Raw genomic sequence first — 22,780 nt, 5'->3', positions numbered from 1 at the left:
CCGAATAGGTTATCGGAGTTAAATAATTTTTTAAAATATTTTTAATATCAACTAATTTATTCAGGCGAGACATCTTATGATATCATGATGTGCTCATTTCTATGACCCTTCCTTTAATTATGTTGGGCTCTCAATACTTACGAGTGATAAAAAAAAAAGAAAAAAAAATGAAGCATAATTAGTGAACAAGTATAAGCTTCATTGATTTATTAACAACTTCTTCCAAATTAATTATCTCCTCTAATTGGGTTCAATCTCTCCATATAAATAATCCCCGATCGATATTCAACACTAATTAATCTCTAAAGAAAAAAAGAAACAATAGATTTCTTCTTCTTCTTTTCCAAAATACATAACTTCTTAAAAGAAATTCATTTTTGACAAAATAATTAATATTTGAAACAAAAAGTAACGTATCGATACAATTTCAAAATCGTAAGATAAACAATTCTAAAATTACAAAAAATAAATAAATTAATATCATGTCAGTATCTATACATATATATATAAACATGCATGTGTCTTTGTATTATTGTATTTAGATTTGTACATAAAATTTGTTGGCCCCTTCTGTGTTTTTGGACCACAAAAAATAGAGAAAAGATGAAATTATGTATGGAGTTATAAATGCAATGAACAGTATTCTCATAAAGAAAAATAAGATTGGAATTGGTCAAAGAAAACAGAAGCATTCATGACACACATATGTCACGAGACTATTGGATTTTTATTCAACTTATTTCTATCTATATATATACATACATCTTTTTAGTACCCAATGTATATCAATTCTTGGTATTATTAGGGTCATTATGTTTCAAAATATTTTTACTCCAACGATTCGGTTTATTATATTAAAAATAACATCATCTATCGCATAATTTTAGACGAGGTCGATTCGATTTTCATTGTGTAGCTCTTCAATTGCTGGTAGAGTGCGAGCTTTTGTTGTGGAATTTTATATAAATTTCAGAGAGCTAATTACATTTTATATCTACTTCTTTTTAAATTACAAGTATTTTTTGAATTTGGTGGAATTCACATACGTCACAAAACGGTCTTTGTATACATCGTTTAATGCCCCAATACATCACTCAACGTTTGTGTAGATTCTGATATATCGCGTTAAATGATGTATCTAAGAATAAGAAAGAGTAAGAATTTTTATAATTTTTTTCAAATGGTAAAGATTCTTTAAAAGTATAATAAAATAAGTTGTATATTTAAGTAATTTTTTAAAATAATATTAATTTTGTTTATCACATAAATAAATACTTGTCCATCATATCAAATAAATCGTAAATATATTGGTAGAAATTAATATACATCTATTGCCTAGCTCTTTTATTTCCTTTATTGTGGAAATTGAATAAGTTTGTTAGGCTGTTCACTTAGACTTTTACTTGGATTTGAGTTTTGACTTATTTAGGTAAATAAATGCACAAGCTTCATCGTGTTAGGTTTCTTGGCATATTGGACATGTATTTCTCTTTTCAAAATTAACTCTACGATAATTTTTATATTATCAGATCATTTATTACAAAACAAAAGTTAACAAATAACGAATATCTTTCATATATCAAATAACAAAAAATTCAATAGTGACTATATTTGAAAATTTTAAAATAGATAAAAGTTATTTCACAACAAGGTAACTTGGAAGAGATCTTGCCTCAAATGCACTCTTTAACATGGATGATAATGAAATGGTTTATGAGAACGGTTAATCTGGTAGTAAAATACCTTTTTACTTGACTTATTTAATTTAAATATTCAAATCTTACAATACGAGTAAAATATACTCTAAGCGTGTTTTAGATACTTTTCTCGGTTTTTATTAAGGTCTCATACTCCTACATACAAGAGTTTGAACTTGCTATGTCATGTGATAGATCAGAAATAAATCTAAGTTTAGTTAGTCAAGTAAATACACATTTTTAATGCTGTCAATAATTCGAAATTGAAACTATTAATTTCTGCTAAATTCAAAAATATTTTCAATAATTCTCTTGTTTTATTAGGATAGAAAAACAGTTGTGCATCACATGCTCAATTTGAAATTGTGTTACACATGAACAAGTGTGTTGCTATTTTATTTGGTTCTTTACTTTGACATTCAAACTCCATAACGTTTAGGATTTTTGGCAATGTGATTGTTGACTTCAATTGCCTAATATGTGACAACTTGAGCAAATTTTAAATGTTGATTGAGACCAATTTCTATTAATAGAGGTAAAATTAAATATTTCAAAATTATCAGGTATAGAAGAATATTATTAAATTTAGGTGTGAAAAATCAGCCTACAAATTACAATTCATTCAATTTATTTAGATTTTGGGAAATTTAATAATTTACTTGTTTTATTAACAGGGTCATTTGTACTCTTGACTTAAAGATAAATAACTTTTTTACGGAGCATAAATTTATATTTTCATATCATAATATTTCATAAGTAATCTTGTGTGTCCTTAAAGAATGTATGTTTCGCTAGGTCTAAGGTTTATTTTGAAGGGCAAAAATTAAAGATCAAATCATTTGAAGGACAAAAATAAACAATCAATTCATGTAAACGGCAAATCATGCAATTACACCTATAAGAAATTGAGTAAATATTTTTTAAAAAGATTTTTTTCTTTGATAGTTTATACAGTCATGATATAAAAAAAAGTCTTACTTAAACAAATTATAATTAAAAAAAAAATCATAATTTAGAATTTAGTAAGAATCGAATGAGTTAGGTTATAACTCGATTTTTAGCTCATTTCACCTCAATTAATCTCAACGAATGACTTTTGAATGAATCAATAACAAGTTCACTTATTATCCGATCAACCCATTTTAACATATCCAAATTCAACCTAACATGTTGATTTAACACCCTAATTAAATCCTTTACTCATTTTTGGTTATAGGTGTGAATTCAATTTGTTTAAGTACATACTTTTAACAGTGATCATTCTAATCATCACATAATAATAATAATAATAACAACAACAACATATTGGATAAAAAACTAAAATAATAAAATATACGCAAATATTACAATCATCACATGTTATTCAAACTAAAAATCCGCCGTTGATATGAATATTGCCTCAAATTACATTATTTTAAAAACAATAAAAAGGAAACTTGACTATAGATTGGGTAGGTGCATTGCATTTTACTAAATTAGCAAAAATATTAAAGTATTCCAAAAAAATAAATAGTGATTGGGTTGAAATATTTAATTCAAATCTAAGTAGGAAGAATAGTAGAGAAAATGGACTAGCACTATAATTATTATTAAATTGGCTTCACGACATAGAGATCTTTATAGGCATTTTAATAATAATAATAATAGTTATTATATTAAGTTACTATACAAGAAAATATAATTTGATGACGTAAAATAACAAATTTAACTTAAGAATGGTGATAATATAGTATGAAGCAAAATAATATACGATAACGTATAGAAATATTTCAATAATATTATTAATATATATAAATTAAATTTTGAAATATACTAATAAATTATTAATAGCACTATGTCGAAATATACTCACATATACTTCTCTATCTTTATAAAAGTGACTAAAAAAATTTAAAGGTCTGATATATTTAAATTTTATAAACTTTAAATGCTCATTTTGTCTTAATTAACATTATAAAATTTCTTTTTTCGACCGTAAATATATATATGCCTACAAATAAATCATCTTAAATAGAGTATTGGAAACCGGGCAGGCAAAAGAGTGGGGCCTTCTGCACTTCATTTTGGTATAGTTTTTAAAAAAACAAAATTCTTTCTTACTAGTATTATCATGATTTTGTACGGAGATTTTGAATTTAAATTTTGAGTATATTTTTTTAATAAGGAGGCTTCCTCTTGAACAAGGTCTTATATGATGTAAATTTAAAATAATTAGAGCTCCAACACAAATGTTAAACATCAAATAAGAAATTATATATCTGTCTCAATTTATATTATATCCTTTCATTTTCAGTTCATCTAAATAAAATGTCAAGTTTTCTATAATTAAAAATAAATTATTTTTATGAATCTTCTTTATTCTTAAAATTTATGTCTTATAAAAATATCACGTAAACTGAAATGGAGGAACCGAGAGAAAAGAAATAAGGAAGAAGTATAAATGTGATGGATACTATTTTCTTTGGTGGTGGCCTTATATAAAGCAACTAAAGGATGTTATGTCCTTTGCTTCTTATTATAAAAAAAGAAAAAAAATATATTTCATATTCTTCTAAAAATAATGGAAGAACAACTAAATTCTTTAGCTATTACTCATCTTCTTCAACACTCTTTAAGAAGTTTATGTATTCATGAAAATTCTCAATGGGTTTATGCTGTCTTTTGGAGAATCTTGCCTAGAAATTACCCTCCTCCAAAGTAATTTAATCATATCGATATATCTGAAATTTACTGATTCAACTAATTCAGATTCACGCGCTGAATAATTTTTTATTTTTTTGTTAATTAGGTGGGATAATCAAGGTGGAGCATATGATAGGTCAAGAGGAAATAGAAGAAATTGGTAAATATTTTTTTTTTCATATCATATTTAATTATATCAAATTATATTCTTTTCTTTTATGGATTTTTTTTTAATTATAGGATTTTGGTATGGGAAGATGGTTTTTGCAATTTTGCAGCATCAACGGCTGAGATTAATGCAAATGAATGTCCAGGATCATCTTCTAATAATAATAATAATAATAATTATGGAGAATATCAACATTATCAAGGTCTTCAACCTGAACTTTTTTTCAAGATGTCACATGAAATTTACAACTATGGAGAAGGGTAATAAACTATGTAAAATTTTATTTTTCATCATGGTGTTGTTTTATTTTTTAAATATTTATATTTATATAATATAAATTTGTTTTTATAATAATTTTTTGCAGTATAATTGGAAAAGTGGCAGCAGATCATAGTCATAAATGGATCTATAAAGAACCAAATGAACAAGAAATTAATTTCTTGTCTGCATGGCATAACTCTGCTGATTCTGTAAGTCTTAATAATTACTTCATTATTTTTTGTTGAATAATTACGATAATAACAACATACTCGGTGAGATCGATCTCACAAATGAAGTCTGAGTAGAGCAGTGTATACAATTATACACAACTTTACTCATGTCTTGTGAAAATAGAAATGTTCTTTCTGATACATCCTCGTTTCAATACACGCAGCCCTATCCCGATAGAAAGGTTATTTCTGATACTCGAAATATAATGTTTTCTTATGCATTTTTTTTTTGTGTTTTTTCTTAAACAGCACCCTAGAACTTGGGAAGCTCAGTTTCGTTCTGGTATTAAGGTAATGTCTCTAAATTTAATTTTTATATTATGTCCTAAATAATTAACCATATGTATATATATTCCAAAACAATATATTATATATAAATTTTTTGAAAATGTATAATAAAAATTAAAATATTGTTGTATTTTTTCAGACTATAGCCTTGATTGCTGTGAGAGAAGGTGTCATTCAATTAGGAGCTGTTCATAAGGTATAATTATCTTTCATTCTCCTCACTCCAAAACCCTTAAAAAGACCAATCAACGAATTCGAGATTTTATGATTTGTGTATTGACAGTATAAAAAATAATTTATGTTTAATAACATGTGATTTTTGATATCAAGCTTGATATAGTAATTTGAAAATCAAAATAACATGTTATAATCGGTTTAAAATGCATTATTAGTTCAATGATTATTTGTGTTGTCAGTTTATATAAGTTAAAAATCATTATATAACATACTTGAAAGATTATTTATATGTTCTTTTTGTAATTATTTATTTTTTTGAAGTTTACTGGTTCGACTAATTCATGTAGGTCATTGAAGACCTAAGCTATGTGGTGTTACTAAGAAAGAAGTTTAGTTACATAGAAAGCATTCCGGGAGTGTTATTACCACATCCCTCTTCCTCAGCCTATCCTTTCAAGGTAGACGGATACGGGGCGTCACCAGACGCGTGGCATTTTCAGACTAATTTACCAACACCAACACCAACACCAACTGAGTTATACGAACATTTCAATCAACATCAACACATGAGGATCACGCCTTCAATGAGCAGCTTAGAAGCACTTCTTTCCAAGCTGCCTTCAGTCATTCCAGCAGATGTTGCTGCTGGAATGACAGGGGGTTCAATACCTACTACATATTGTCACGAGTACCAACAACAACCCCAATATAGACCTAATGTTGAAATATTGGGGTTAGAGAAAGTTGCAAAAGAAGAGTATGAGGACGAGGAGGAGGAGAAGGAGAATAATAATAACGAAGAGAAAACTCGAAATAATAATAATAGTAATGAGAGATTAGATCATAATGGTGGTGAGAGTAGTAGTTCAATGTCATCTTATAGTCAACATCATCATAATTATCATCATCAACATTATGGTTATCATCATGATTTGAATGTAAGTAGTAGTATGCCTAATAATGGATATTAAAAGGACATGATGGTAATTAATTAAGAGTATTGTTTTTTTTTTAATGTAATGTACTATTAATTTAGATTTGTGTTTAGGAAGAATTTGATCTTTTTTTCTTCTTCACATCTAACAAAGTAATAGTAGTTTCTTCCTTTTTTTTGTTTCACTCAGTGTTGTGAATTTTGGAAATATTCCCTTCCCTACTTACTTTCTTCTGTCTACTACTACTCTTTTTTTAACATCTCCACCTTTACCAAAGTCGAAATTATTATATTTTATCCCTCCCTGATGACTCGAACTCACAACATGTTTACCATCCGAACAATATTTGACACTTTGAATTGATTAATAATCATTAAAAAACGAAAAAAAGGAATCCTTGAACACTACGATGGGGAAAATAAGGAAAATGATTACTCTTTTTAAAAGAAAAAAAGTAAAAGAGAGTGTATACGTGAGTATAGTGGTAGGTAAAAGAGCATAAACCGTACACAAAGGGGACCATTGGAAAAAGATTTAATTGGAATTGAACCTTTTTTTGAAGGAGTTGATTGCATTACAATGGCAAAAAAGAGTTTCTATATGATATATGATCATATATAGTAAGGAAAATTGTGTATAATAGCAAACTAATAACCTAAATTAAATGGAATAGCTAGGATTTGATTTAATTGTGCTCCATAGTAAACATTAGCTAAAATTTGCCAGCGTCTCTCTCCCAAAAATCTCGCTCGCCTCTCTCGCCACTCTCCATTCTCGCTCGCCTCTCTCGCTTTATACACAGAAGTGTATAATTCTGTTTCTATTTTGTATAAAGCGAGAGAAAATTGTATATACACATGCAAAAATGTATATCTTCGTGTTATACACTTAATTATACAATTTACAAACATTTTACTTCAAATATTGCAGAGAAAAAAAAGCCAACGAATTATACAATTGCAGTAAAATACAATTTTTTATAGCTTTATACAACAGAAGTATATATATTGTGTTTCTGTTTTTGTATAAAGCGAGAAAAACATATATCTTCTTGCTATACACTTATAATTATGCAATATACATATATTTTAATTCGATTCAACTGTATGCAAAATAAATTATACAATTGTAGCGAAATAGGCCAGCGAATTATACAATTTAGACAACGAATTATACAATTTAGGCCTGCGAATTATACAATTGTATATGTATAGCAAATTATACAGTTTTATGTTTGCTATGGAGCGCAATTATGCAAAGTTTGTTATAGCATACAAATATGAATTTTTTGTTTGCTATATGTGAAAGTTGCCTTATATAGTATATAGTAGTAATAATCATTTCATATAAGAAAATGAAATAATGCAATGAAGTTTCAATTTATTGCCTCACCAAAGAACAAGAGAGACTCTTTGGGAAGAGTTTTAAGATTAATATGTCAAATATGAGGACTATATATGATCTTAAATCTTCTTTTTTCTGGAAAAAATGGCAGAGCAAGACATAATCAAGTACAAGGAAAACATCATTGCGCCGCTCAACATTTTCGGAGTACTGCTGATCAGTTTGAGGAAAACAAGTAAACTCTCAAATCAATACTTTGAACTGTTGATTACAACTGAGACAAATTACCATCCTGATAGTTGAGATTTACTGAATCTATATTAGCCTTGTCATACAAATGTGGCTATTGATTGCTGAAGAACCAAAAAAAAATCAACTTGTGTTGGCATGTATTACAATCTCACACAATGTAAGATAAAATTGAACCTTGATTGTGTACTACATCTCTTCAGTGGTATAATGCAAGAGAAACAATGACTCCTCTACTGAAATGACGCGACCAAATCTTTGAAGTGAGTGAGGAGGCCGTCAACTGTCATGACTTCATGATCAGACTTGCTTCTCACTCGAACGCTCACCTGTGACATCATTTACACATAAGGAAGATCGCATAGAAGCCCGGGGGAAGTCAAAAATATATTTCTTTTTTCAAACAATTCAATCAGTCTCAGTCGAAACACGCCAAGGAAAAGCAGAGAGTTGTCAAGCAAGGAGGCGAGCTGATTGACCACCAAAATGTGAAACGTATTAAATACTTTAAAGTTCTCTACAAGGTCCTTCATGTTCAATTTGCAATTACTTTCAATTGTGTAATGACTTCTGATGGGGGTGCGCATGCAGGCTTACACCTGCCTACCTTGTGAAGGTAGAGAGGTCGTTTTTGATAGACCATCGGCTCAAAGTAAAGCATTTTATTCAGTTACACATTATAAAAAGATGCATAGTAGTGCATGCTGGGGGATACAGAAATGTGAGTCGGTGAACAGTGCAGTTACCTGCCCACTACTGGCTTCAGCTTCTCCAACAACTAGAATATAGTTATATTGTGCCATTTGAGCTTCGCGTACCTGCATGTACATTAACATCCATAAACAAGCATTTCTTTCTAGCAGGCGAAGAAAATTTTTGGATTTGAGATTATATTGTATTGCTTAAGAGAAATTTATCAGATCTTCAAGCATATATAGCTTCAAAACTGAAAGCATCACGTTGATCCAATCTCAATACTGCATGCTTTCAGCAGTTCAAAGTACAGGATCCGACATACAAGAAAATTTCCATATTTAACTGTTACTCTGTGAGTTCAACGTCACTACTATTTTTTATTTTTCAGTCCACTAGTAAGCTTTTGTAAAGCCTTTCTGAAACCAGATGTAGCTTTAAAAAATCAGGAGAAGAGAAGTCTTTGCCAATCCTAAATATGCCACCAGTCCAGTCACAAAAGTAGGAACCATTATTGACTTTAGTTGATACATCAAAACAAGGACTTAAAAAACATAATGTCTGTTATTGGAAGGATTTGTCTTTTATGCCAAGTAAATCTCCAAATAAACTTAGCCTATGTCACACCCCGTAGTCCACGGATGTAGGTAGATCCACTTTAAAGAAGAGGAATTCATAAAATTGACCATCATTGAATTTGACAAACTCTGAAGAGCAGTATGACTATTTATCAGTTACAAATTATAAGATCACGTTGACCATCCTAATGATTTCAACAGCGCTTTGCACAGACTTGTGAACAAGACCAATGTCATAAACTTGCCAGGTTTTGTGGACTAGCTTTCACAATAGTGCCTTTATTTCCTTCTTATAGAGTAAACTGTCTCAACAAACAGGGAAAATCATTGTTACTTAGTCTTTAGGCCTAAATACCGCTGAGAACAAACAATAAGTTCATACAAAAATTGAACACTAACCTTTTTCTGGGTTGTAGAATTAACGATAAGTTCATATAAAAAAATTGCTAAATGACCTTGAACTAGTAAAAATCAGACATGCATTCAACCCGATAAACTACATTACACTAACCTTTTTCTGGATTGTAGAATCAACAATAAGTTCATACGAAAATTGCTAAATGACCTTGAACTAATGCGAACCAGACATGCATTCTACCTGATAAACTACATTACACTAACCTTTTTCTGGATTGTCCTGTCACTGGTATCAACATCAACATAATAACCAGCATCATGTATCCGCTCCCGGAGCTGAATGGAAGACAAACAAAAGGTTGACGCAATTTCATAATGGATGAACTACATTTCATAATGGATGAACTACAGAGGAAACAATAATTCATGAAAATTCTATTTGTTAGATGAAGTACGTTAACATAACTACCTCAAATGCATACGACAGAGATTTGTCGGAAACAGGGCAGACCATCGCTTGACGTGGACTAAGCCAGAAAGGCCATTTCCCCTTGAAATGCTCCAAGAGAATAGCGAACATGCGCTCAACTGATCCAAGTATAGCTCTATGTATCATAACTGGTCTCTCCCTCTTACTTTCATCTTCTGCTGAGTATGACAGGTTGAATCGTTGAGGAAGTTGGAAATCAAGCTGAAAAGGAAAGCATTCAGATGATTCAGATGATATTTCCAACTTGGTGTGAAAGCCCTTGCTAAGAGAGCATGCAGGTAAATGAAATTTCAAAGGTGAATGATCTTTTTCCTGGAAATGAACCAAAGAAAATAAGAGCAATCTCTAACCTGCAATGTTGCACACTGAAATTTCCTTTTCATTGCATCTGAAACAGTGATATCAATTTTTGGACCGTAAAATGCTCCATCTCCTTCGTTGATCTGATTGAATGGGATTCTTTTAGTACAAGGGAATATTAAAGCAATCACAAAAAGAAACAGACAAAAATAATGACACCATAGTGTGAGTACCTCATATTTCATACATAAGATAGAAAAATTGTGCCCCCCCCCAAGCCCCGCGTTTTCTCTGTTGTATAACCCAAGAAACTATTCCTTATGTCTCATTTTATAAGACGCTATTTGATTGCACAAGGAGTTCAGATATTACTTTATGTAGTAAAAGAGTAAATATAAGAAAATAAAAGTTCCTAGAACTAGTGAAACTCTGTAAACAAATCTATAGTAGATGGGATCAGTATTAAGTGGACCGACATATAAATTTGAATGGAGAGAATACAAAAGAAGCACGAAAAAAGGTGCAGAATCACAAGAAATGATGTCTAAACTTTTTTTTAAAAATGAAGTAAAGAAATTTCATTGATGGCATAAAAAAGATGCAGAATAATACAAAAGTTAGGAAGATTGAAAACTTTGTTAGCTCAATCACAAAAAAGACTAAACTAGTGCCAGGGACAAAACTCATTATCTCAACTTTTTACATTCCAAAAAATATTGATAACAAACCTCCCACGGCTTCCCAAACTCGTTCAATGCTTCTGCAAGAGCAGCTTCAGCCTTCTCCCAACTTTCCAAGTCCCCAAGATATTTTTCAGGCCTCTGCAAGTTAGAAATATGAGTGAGTGTATACACAGAGACAAATGAACTCACCATATGTGTAAAATATGGAAACATACATAAAATGCATCTTACATCAATAATATCACATAAGAAACAGCCCAATATCAGATTAATGGAAAATACAATTGCACTTGCACTTCACTTTCCAGACAAGTGCATAACAGCCAAGAATGTGAGAAAGGTGAAACCATCACATCTATCTCTAATGATTAACAATGATGAATCTAGGACCTATATTTAGCAGAAACAGCTTATCACAAATTTGATCAATGCTTCAAAAGACAGAAGTCGTACCGTTGATAACTTCAGGTTAAAAGTGAAACCAAATATCTCATACACATAGCTAATGAAATCTAAGACACCCTTGACTTCTTCCTTAATCTGCATTGTGAAGAATATAGGTCAAGCTAGTATTCTGATAACGTAGGTTTACAGCATAATTAATCTTAACCAACCTGTGACTCCCTGCAGAAGATGTGGGCATCATCCTGCAAAGTAATAGGGAAAAATCAAAGGTTGTCTTGCAACAGAGTCGGAAATAAGGTTTTCATAGGAACAGATTCTTCAGGAAGACACATGGCAAATTTCATGTATGAAACGAACTACTGCTGCTCCTTAAAAAACACTTGATCTTCTATAAAAGATAAAGGAAATAAAAAGATTACCTGCTGGAATCTCCTGACACGCGTTAAGCCAGTGAGTGCACCACTGGCTTCATTCCTGTGTAGAACTCCAAAGTCAGCCAGACGAAGTGGTAGCTCTGCATTGTTGAACTGTTGGTTAACCATTAAGGTGTTGCTTGCAGTTGTAACGACATCAACGAGAAAGACAGAAGTACTATAAAGACAACAAATAGTCACCATATAAATTATGGTGCAAAAGCTATAGGATGTTACTAATGGGTAATAATAGAACACTTTATGAAAGAAGAATATTACAAGTGGTATGTTGTACGTTTAAACAACTATCCTTTAAGATGAACAAAATTTCAATGAAATTTCACCCCTAAAGGTGCATTGAGATTCTTTGAAATTTGATAACCTGACTTAGCATGAGTATCAGACAAGCTAAAGTGCTTTGCAGTTACTAGTAGCATCAACACTTCACATGGTCAAGCATCCTCTACATTAGCATGATAACACCAGATTAGGCATGCTTAGTTTCAATAAGCTGCAGGCCAGAACAATAGTAAACCAAAACCATACAAGCAAAGCAAGAACGGCGAAAGGTAACTCTTGGGAAAGCTCACCCCTGTAAGAACGAACTCTGTGATCAAATATCAAACAATGACCTGGGCAATTCATTGGCTTCAGCCCAAATTCTTGTTTTTCAATCTGCAGCATGAAGAAGCAAGAAACGTATCACGAACTATGGCTAGAAAAATCTGATCATCAGAGTTAGCACTTCTTACAAGAAAACAAACTACAACTATGGCTAGAACCTAACCAATTTCAAGTAAACAATCCTCCAACAAATAGGAAGGGTTTAAAAAAAAACACAAATCTGGATTATTTGTCTGAACTAAGTAACTCAAAAAAAAAAAAAAAAAAAACTCAAACAAGTGAAGGTTTTTTTCTACTGTACAACCTGCGATTTTCTATCCTAATCCTTTTCATAAGTTATCCAAAGTAAATAGCCGGCAAGCAAATTTATTAGCACTGTAATACTATATTGCTCGGGACCCTCCAAAATTGTTGCCGCACCCGTGTGGGATTTTCCAAAATGCACTATTTTTAGAGTATCCGGCACACACCAGTCGACATATTTGAAGAGCCCGAGCAACAAAGCTGTAAGATATATGGAGACATACATGTCTCTTCAGTTATCAATTTAAGATTTGTAAGCACGTTAACAGAACTACTAAAGTTTGTATGGAACACTTAATGTAAAGGAATTGGAATTAATAGATAGATATTTGTAGTTAATTTATTATCCTTTTTTACCCTTAATTTAGGAAAATATTCTTTTTTTTTCTAATTATACTATTACTCACCGATGTTTGCTGAATTTACATTTCTCTGTCTTATAGCACCCAACTTGATCCATCATAATTTAAATGCAGAAAAACATCAAGAGTTTTTTCTGTGTTTATTCATACGACTTTTTCAAGTTCCAGAGGTAGGATCCATGCTCTAAAATCATTTTTCCCAAAAAACAAGGATGCCGCCTCTGGTATGACCTTTAGAAGATTAGCTTACTCCATCTACTTAATCAGAACCCAATTTTAGAGTTCTATGATACTCATAATTATACCTCACTCACTTGTATAAATATGGGTTGTACCCCTCTAACCAACATATTACTCCCTACTTCGAATATCTATATTCAGAAATTAGAGGTTTTAAAAAGAGTGGAAAACACATTGAGATGCACCATTATACCAAAGCAGCTAGTAGTGTACAAAAATCTACCTCAAACACAAACATGTTCTCCTTGTAATTTGCAGCATGACCAGAAGTCTCCCACAATTGCATGTTGTACATATTTGGACTCCAAACCTGCATAACTCACGTATCAATACAAGCACTCATAAACAGAACGACACATAAGTCTATAATAGTGTTTCATTCAACGTGTGCCCCCTTCTTTAAAACTAGTATGTATGTGCAAAGGTTTGTTCCCAACACTACCCACATGTCAGCATCCTTGCTACATTGGTCTAATCTAAGGATGTATTGTAAGTGAATAACTTAGGAACCACATGAGGATCTCGTCATTCAGAGGTCAGAATCAGTCCACTAACAATTAGGAGGGGACTATCCCTCTCAAATGAAATCAAGAAATAAATGCAATTTTAAAAAAGGAAACAGTTTCTGCAAATGTCAAGAGTGAACTCAGCCAGCCAACAGTCCGTGCAGTCCGAAACTAAACTTCCATTGTTCATGTCTGCATTTCAAACAATCCTTGTAACCAATAAAATAAGCACAAGTGAATTACCTCCTTGTAGCCTCTCTTCCAATACTGACTCTTTATGAATTCCAGCAGTTTGTTGCAAATACGAGCACCATGTGGAAGAAAGAAGCAACTTCCAGGGCTGAAATGCATAAATCTCATTTAAATATGGTGAAATATTTTTCACTGACATTGGTAACTACAAGAAATTTCAAGGTTTACCTTAATGGATGAAAAAAGAAAAGCTCCTGCTTCTTAGTCAGCTCTCTGTGATCGTATTTCTTTGCTTCCGCCAGCATATCTAGGTATACCTATGATAAAGATTTTTTCATTTAAAACTCCTCACAGGAAGCAGTTCTGTTACCCTTCTCTCTTTACTCACGACAGCACTAACACTCAACATCTTTTGCTTTTACTGATAGATCAAATATGTGTTCAATAATACATCAAACTAGAAATCAAATAACTTACAATATTATGTGAGCTACTCTTGATCTCTCTACTCAACTCTCTATGATAAAAGTTCTATGCTCACCAAAGTATGGATGAAATAAAATGGATTTCTTTAAATTCCTTAGATTGTTCTAAAATATTCACCTATTACTCTCGTTACATATAATCCAAAGAAAAAGGCATAATGCACTTGTTTTCCATGCTTAAAAGGACTTAAACACAAACAAGAAAAAGCATCAGAAAAGGGCAAAAACCCTGGTAAACAAAAAAGAAGAACAAATTCTGAAGACTTGGCGCAAAACATAACAATTACGAGTCACCGCAGGTGACATCTGATGCATTCGGTGGATTCCATACTGCAATATTGGGCACTTTAAAAAAGAGCAACCAATTGTTAAATATTATCACTCAAAAACAAGTTTGAGAGCCAAAATGTCTCACACTTAATTCCTCTTTTTTCTCCATGTATTTTCCTTTCCTTTATTCTTTTTCAAAAGGGAAAAAGATATGGAAGTATATGAAATCAAGTGGTCTACAGTTCCATAAAAAGTTTTTCAAAGTCACCTTCAACTGTTTCTGATCTGGAAAAGATATTCCATAAACTCTTTGCAAGCTTTCACGGTCCTTATCTCCTCTCCAATATGCTGATGAAGCCTAGATTCATTAGATTGATCAGAAAAAATCAAATCAACACACATAAGCTGAGTCTTTCTTCAATGAGAATATGCAGCACCTCACCTTTGTACAGGCTAGTGCTTTAACAAAAGATGTATTCGGTATATGGGGACCACGACAAAGATCAACCAACGGTCCACATCTGTATACTGTGATTGTTTTATCTTCAGGTAAATCCTTAATGATTTCAACCTGATTAGAAGAAGGGAAAATAAATTAAGATGTGAACTACCTTAAAAATGTTGCACACAGGAAAAGCCTGGGAGGATAAAGACTACAGATCGTAGCAATCCAACCTTAAACCTATTATCAGAGAACATATCAAGAGCTTGCTGCCGTGAAACTTCAATGCGTTCAAAAGGTTGTTTCTCCTGAAAAACAAGGCAAAGTTAGTTGCCTGTTGAATATAACGCAGAAAAATCAAACAAAATACTGCACCAACTGGAAGAGCGGCTCCTTAGCAATTGCTTCGAAGCAGAGAGGAGAAGATAAACTGTTGAGGTGCTCACTAGGTGATGATAAAGATCTCTAACAGCTCCTGTCAGTCTTATATCACTTATATCCTACAATTTTCTACAACATTATCATTGCATCCTTGATTAGGCATGTACGAAGGATCATAGAAGAAAAAAGATCCCGTTAAGGTGGGGGTACATTCAAGACCAATCCAAATAATTGACATAGCTGTGCCCACTGTCCACCACATGTATAGATAGTGGTCTTGCTTTGGTTAATATTCTAAAACTGGGTCGGGCAGATTACAATGACTATCATAACTAGGAGGGTGTTTCGATTGGCTTAAAAGTTGATTAAACCTACTTTAAAGTCAATTTTTGACTTTTGGAAGTGTTTGGCAAGTATAAAAATAACTTAAAATAAACAAAAAATGACTTGCAATAAGTTGAGATTAAAAATAACTTAAAATAAGTTAAAAACACAAAAGTAGGCTCCTCCTACTTTTTATTTTTCGACTTAAAAATCATTTAAGTTTGACTTTTTATTTTTGACTTAAAAGCTATTTTTCAAGGCCATCCAAATGGCTCTAAAGAGATTCTCTTAATTCAGCAATTAGGAAAGCCTGTTCTTACATGAATTTTTCATTTGAAAAGTGACAAGACAAGATGGTGTTCATTGACCTAGAGCGACGTCCTTTTTTGGGCAAGAAATTCTATACATGTTAAGGAAAGTGAGTCTCAAAGTATTGTTTCCGCACCACCTATGATCCCAAAACTCACCCTACTACCCTCACGAGCATAAATCATTCGAATCTCTTGAATATATTTTCCTTTTTTTCCAACTTCCTAACAATACAACAAGAAAACTTTAACTTTTTACAAGAGGAACGTGATACTCAACCATAAAAAGTTCAATTCCTTTTTAAGACAATCAAAAAGAGACTTCAAAAGTAAAAAAGAGAAAAAAACCACAAGTGAAAGATAAAATCAAAGTGGCAACAAGCATTTGCACTTTATGTAAATCAGATTGAAGGCAATTCTGACAGGTAAAAGAGTAATACCGAAACAGCTTTTGTTGCCTCCTCCTTTATCCGTTGAAAATGATCCTCATTTAATCCCAGATCACCATAAAAGGCATCATAATAGAACCCCTACAATGGAAGTTTAGACATGTCATTACAGGTTGGAAGCAATACGAACTGACGACAGAATAAGCTATAATGACATAGAGCCCTGCGACCAAACGGTGGTCCAGGAAGAGGGAGGGAGTGAACACTGTTAATCTAATTTTGTTTCATTCAGGGAATATTGCTTCCTAAGAAGTTGGTCCATCAGAAAATTTCAAGCTCAAATGATAGTACTGAAGTTAAAGCTTCATGGGCTTTTTTCCTTCTGATGGTTCTTTCATCTGGAAAATCAACACATGTTGTGGCTGCAGTGAAGGCAACAACAGAAGGCGGGATACAGAATTGTCCGAAGGTTCTGACCAGGATATCAACTATCAAATAAAGTGGTCAGGCAATAAATAGCAACTGAAGTTAATTATTTTTGTGAAACTACTTCAGTGCATGAGCTAGCTAGCTGGATGTTTTCAATTTAATCGATTCCCAACGAAGAAATTAATTACTTTTCCGAGCTAAAAGCCATGTAAGGAGAACAAAAAATGCATGCCACGACTTAGACCGCAGAACTATTTAGTCAACCAATCGACTACGTCGCAAAGCAATTGACTATATTTATCCTCCATATTCATCCATGCTCTCAAAAGAAACTTGAATATTTAATATATACCTCTCCTCTTGTTGTACACGGTCCAATGCACAATTTGCATCCAAATGTCCTTTCCAACGACTAAAATAACCACAAAAAGAACATAAACAAAAGTAAAAATGAGCATAGAAAATACTTCAGCAATAATAATTTCTGAAAATCACAACATGATGAAAAAAGAACCACAATGCAGTAGACAAAAGCTTGAAACCTCTCCAAGAATGTGAGCACTCGAGTGCCAAAATGTGTCGCGTCCCTCATCAGTTTCAAATTTAAAGATCTCTAGCTTACAATCGCCTTCCAACGGCCTCGACAAATCCCAAAGCACCCCATTCACCTTCGCAATCAACGCATTTGCAGCCAAGCTCTTCGATATCTCCTTTGCTATATCCAATGGAGTGGTATTCCATTTCTTTCCCTCCTTAATTGTCCCATCCACTAACTCAATCCTAATTTTATAGCATCATAACCCACATTCAAAATCTTAACTTAGAAGAAAATACATTAGTTAGACCCCAAAAAAATGACTTCTTTCTATATTAAGTAACAATTTAACTTTAAAGTTACCAACTTTAGCTTATTTCAGACTACAAAAGTCAAAAAGTCTTGCTTTTATTCTAAAAATTCATGTTCAATCAAACACATTCACATAAATTGGGAGCATCTGTTCCTTTTGTCAAAAAGAAATGTAGCTCAAATTACTAATATGCATTATAAATTCATACGTCGCCCCCAATTCCTATAAAAAAATGTTTGATAAATACGCAATTAAAATCAGTTAAAACGACTCTACTGATAATGTCATTCTTCTTCATTTTAAGACTATTTAAGTAAGAAAATAGAGTTTACTTGATAGGATCAGGGGAGAGCGCAAGTCGTTGAAGGCGTTGCTGATTCTGGATAGATTCGAAGAGTGCGATACGTTTAGGAATAACATTCTCTAGATAAGTTTCGTCTTTCGGGATTGATGCACTAGAATTAGCTTCGCAACTTTTCGCAGTCTTTCCCATTGGTGGCGTAGATGAGAAGCAGCGGCGGAGAATGGAAAAGTGCTTGCACGGCGGCGGAGGACGGCGGATGGATTGGGTGAAGAGGCGCCAACAGAGTGGTGAAGCCAGGAGCATATAGACTGAAAGTTGAAGAAGGGGTTATGTTTCAGGGTTTTTAATAGTAAAATGTTCATAACGACGTCGTAGGCATTAAAAAGTAATAGTAATATGAGTAAATGCCTTCTAAGTATTTTACGCGGTTCTTTGATGTAAAATTATATTATTTTACATGATTAAAATAATTTTTTAAATATATATATTAAAGGATAAACTTCCGATTATTTTGTGCGTCAATTTTTTTAGATTTTAAATATCTTATCGAAAATTTTAACTCCCGGGGAGGTCTAGGTTGTTCTTTTGATTTTTGGAACCTACTTTAAGTACTACTCCCAAGTGACTTTTCTTTTGTTGCCATCATTTAGTCATTTTGGAAAAAAAAGTTAAGAAATTACCCAAAATTTCTTTTTTTCAACTTCTTGCTGAAAAAGGGGTGTTTTTTCTTCTTACAAATCCAGCTCAAGATTTCATCTTTTTTTGCTTTATTGATTGATTGAGTAGTTTGGACTGAAGTTGAATTGCGGTTTCTTGTAAATGAAAAGAAAATGTGGGTCTAGTTGTTGTAGTACTCAATATATATGAGCTGGCTTTGTCTTTGTATGCCACCAGCAGAAGTGATGAAAATTAGTGTCTGATTCTTGAAAAGGTATGAGCAAAGTATTGTCTTTTTAGTTCCAAAAAATGCCTTGGGTTCAGTCTGAAATCAGGGAAAAATATGATCTTTTGAATCAAATTCATCTTCTGTCATCTCCTCAGAAAGACTCCTCTACCCCATCATCTTCATCTGGAAACAAAATTAGTCCAGCTGTTCTTTTTATCATAGTAATACTAGCTATCATATTCTTTATTTCTGGTGTTCTGCATTTGTTAGTTAGGTATTTGATGAAACATAGGTGGTCTTCTTCTTCATCTAATAGAGACCCTGAAATGTCTGATTCTGGTACCTATCAAAGGCAGTTACAACAGCTTTTTCATCTTCATGACTCAGGTTTAGATCAGGCTTTTATTGATGCTCTCCCTGTGTTTCTTTATAAAGAAATTGTGGGTCTGAAGGAGCCTTTTGATTGTGCTGTTTGTCTTTGTGAGTTTTCAGAACAAGATGAATTGAGGTTGCTCCCTTTATGTAGTCATGCCTTTCATATAAGTTGTATAGATACATGGTTGTTGTCAAATTCAACTTGCCCCCTTTGTAGAGGAATCCTTTTCACACCTGGTTTTTGTGCTGAAAATCCAATCTTTTGCTTTGATGATTCAATAAGAGAAGAATGTAGTAATGGTGGGGTTTCAGAACATGGAAGTGTTGTTGGTGTTGGTGTTTCTCCTAGTGTAAAACCACATGAGGATTTAGATAGTACTATTAGTTCAAGAAGGGTGTTTTCAGTAAGACTTGGCAAGTTCAAGAACACAAACAATAGTCTTGTTGAAAATGGGAAAAGGGAAATGGGAGAGACTAGTAACAGTAGTTTGGATTCAAGAAGGTGTTTTTCAATGGGGTCTTTTCAATATGTGGTGGATGATTCAGAATTGCAAGTGGCATTATGTCCCAATAGTGCTAAAAATCATGGTGTTGATGGTAGTGGTGGTCAGTTGATGAGGGGAATTGTGAAAGGGAAAAGTGGACACAATGGAAGTTCTGCAAATGATGGAGACAATTATGGCAAAAGGATTGGAAATAAAGGGGAGAGTTTTTCTGTTTCCAAGATTTGGCTTTGGTCTAAGAAGGATAAATTTCATAATTCTGCAGATAATGTAAGTTTGCCATGGACTGATGATCATAGAACTCAACCTGTTTGAAGATAGTTATACAAATCTTTTGCTTTTGTGTTTTTTGTCTTTCTTTTAATTGCCTTGTAGTTTGGTTAAATTAAAGTTTATATTTGATTATTCAGTTGCCAAAGTTCTTTTGGAGCTTTTACTTTTTCACTTTATTTCTCTTTATTGCTTTCTAGTAGTACACACTATTCTTTAAATGATGCTTCTTTCCAATTTCCACTTTTGTGGAAGAAGGATAACAACATGTTTCACTCTAACTTTTTTTTTTTTTCAATTCAAAATCCCATCAAATTCACCTAAGATTTGAGAAAGTTCTTTTTCCTACCAACTCTTGAAACTTCACAACAACATACTCGATGCGATTCCGCAACTGGAATCTAGAGAGAATAGTGTGTATGCAGACGTTGCCTCTAGACTTTTTAAACTCAAGGGACCACATGGGGTTGCTGAAAAGTTAAAACCTTTGAATAATGTACTACAATTCTCCTGCTAAGGCATTTTCAAACTCAAATGAATGCTGCAATCTCAAGAAAAAGAAACCTAGATCAACTCTTGGGACTCTTCCTTCATATTTTAATAATCTTGTTTGTGGCTCCCAAAAGATTCTCCACAATTTTCAAATCCAATTTGCCTCTATTATCCTTTTTTTGTCTCTTTTGAACTATATAGTGTTTAGTTAATTAATGCCACATGAATAATAAATTGCTGGCCATATCTGTATACTTAGGCTTACAGCTTACTATATTGTACTTCATTTAACAACTCTCTGAAAAAGTGAAGATGATACTATATTAATGTTCAAGCACCTATTTAAACAAAGTTGGAAGTATATGATTCTTGATCTTACTACAAATTCTTCTACACTCCTAAGTAGTCAATATGTAAAAACTCGAACAGGTGCATGCAAGCTGACTTGGACACAACAGTTGTGAAATATAGTAAAATAAAATTACGCGAAGCCGATATCTTAGCCTCCCCCTCTCTTCCACCAAAAAGAAAAGGAGTAGAAGGACCTACTAATGCTCAACAAGATGACAATTTCTGTCTTCCAACTGATTTCTTTTTCAGCAATGGGTTGGTAGTCCCACCAACTATTTTCATCTGCAAGGTCCACTGTGTGGAGTTTCTGATAATGGTGGGATCAGTGAAAAGTGGTGTGGGAGACTTTAGTGATGAAATGGATGTGTTTCCTAGTTGTGGGGACATTGAAATTTCACCCCTTGGTCATGTTGTTGCACTCAATTACAAGTAACTATGTAGGGTGTAGAACTAATGTAAGAAAATACATCTTAATTGTTTTGTTGACTATGTAGGGTCTGTCTTTACCTTCTTAGGGATTCGTTTGAACTTGAAACGCGTTATTTTTTCACGCGGGACGAAACTAGTTTCATTTCTAAGATCTTAGCAGACGTTCATGAAAAATTTCGGTCATTTTGTCTCGAAATTTTCTAAAAAAAAGTCCATGGACTATAGCACACAAAGAATTGGTATATTCTTCATTTGCCTGCTTCGGGGCTCGTTTGAGCTTGAAAATGTAAATTTTTTCCCCCGGGACAAGTTGGTTCCATGTCTAAGGTCTTAACGGACATCCATGAAAAATTTCGGCTATTTTATTTTGGAATTTCCGTATCAAAAAAATTAATGGGTTATAACACACAAAAATAAGTAAAATCTGTTTTTGCGTGCTTTTGAGCTTGTTTGAGCTTGAAATTGCATCATTTTACCCCGCGGGATGAACTAATTTCATTTTTAAGGTCTTACTAACGTCCATGAAAAATTTTTGGTCATCTTTTTGGGATTTTCGAATCAAAAGAAATCTATGGACTATAGCCTACGAAATTATTTTTGCCTGCTTTGGGGCTCGTTTGAACTTGAAAATGCACCATATTTCCGATGAACTGGTTCCACTTATAAGGACTTAATAGACGTCCATGAAAAATTTTAGTCATTTTTTTTTTGAATTTTTAGATCAAACAAATCAATGGGCTCTACCACACAAAAATCGATAAATTTGTCTTTGCCTGCTTTGGGCTTGCTTGAACTTGAAAATGCACAATTTTTCCCCGCGAGACGAATTGGTTCCCTTTCTAATGTCTTCATGGATGTTCATGAAAAATTTCGTCCATTTTGTTTAGCGATTTTCGGATAAAAAAAATTCATAGGCTATACCACACTAAAATCGGTAAAATATGTTTTTCCCTGCTTTGGGACTCGTTTGAACTTGAAAATGCACATTTTTTCTCCGCAGGACGAATTAGTTCCATTTCTAAGGTCTTAAGGGACGTTCATGGAAAATTTCGGCCATTTTGTTTCAAATTTTTTGAATCAAAACAAAATTCATGGATAGCATACGAAAATCGATAA

General features: G+C 32.7%; 3 protein-coding genes across 3 annotated transcripts; 2 read left to right on the top strand and 1 right to left on the bottom strand.

Annotated features, from left to right (window-relative positions):
- The first annotated feature begins 4,160 nt into the window (after positions 1-4,160).
- Positions 4,161-6,623, top strand: LOC101257467 (protein RICE SALT SENSITIVE 3). The gene is made up of 7 exons (XM_004238638.5): positions 4,161-4,394; positions 4,486-4,539; positions 4,620-4,808; positions 4,913-5,018; positions 5,289-5,330; positions 5,467-5,523; positions 5,852-6,623. Exons 1-7 carry the CDS (start codon positions 4,258-4,260, stop codon positions 6,473-6,475), a joined length of 1,209 nt encoding a protein of 402 aa, XP_004238686.1. The 5' UTR covers positions 4,161-4,257; the 3' UTR covers positions 6,476-6,623.
- Positions 6,624-8,004: 1,381 nt separating this feature from the next.
- LOC101257168 (threonine--tRNA ligase, mitochondrial 1) lies at positions 8,005-18,728 on the bottom strand. The gene is made up of 20 exons (XM_004238637.5): positions 18,387-18,728; positions 17,749-17,986; positions 17,559-17,618; positions 16,829-16,918; positions 15,609-15,683; positions 15,376-15,504; positions 15,202-15,291; positions 14,407-14,495; positions 14,230-14,326; positions 13,704-13,790; positions 12,542-12,626; positions 11,958-12,052; positions 11,748-11,780; positions 11,587-11,673; positions 11,179-11,271; positions 10,501-10,593; positions 10,130-10,351; positions 9,925-9,996; positions 8,779-8,850; positions 8,005-8,361 (listed from the first exon to the last, which is right to left on the bottom strand). The coding sequence occupies exons 1-20, from the start codon at positions 18,659-18,661 to the stop codon at positions 8,266-8,268; spliced, it is 2,178 nt and encodes a 725-aa protein (XP_004238685.1). The 5' UTR covers positions 18,662-18,728; the 3' UTR covers positions 8,005-8,265.
- Positions 18,729-18,877: 149 nt separating this feature from the next.
- LOC101256874 (RING-H2 finger protein ATL47) lies at positions 18,878-20,540 on the top strand. Its single transcript, XM_004238636.5, has one exon. The coding sequence runs from the start codon at positions 19,325-19,327 to the stop codon at positions 20,435-20,437; it is 1,113 nt and encodes a 370-aa protein (XP_004238684.1). The 5' UTR covers positions 18,878-19,324; the 3' UTR covers positions 20,438-20,540.
- The last annotated feature ends 2,240 nt before the right edge of the window (positions 20,541-22,780 follow it).

Source organism: Solanum lycopersicum, chromosome 5 (assembly GCF_036512215.1).
Source record: "Solanum lycopersicum chromosome 5, SLM_r2.1".
Taxonomy (NCBI): domain Eukaryota; kingdom Viridiplantae; phylum Streptophyta; class Magnoliopsida; order Solanales; family Solanaceae; genus Solanum; species Solanum lycopersicum.
The sequence above is the reverse complement of the archived record's forward strand: the minus strand, read 5'-3'. Positions and strand labels throughout refer to the sequence as shown.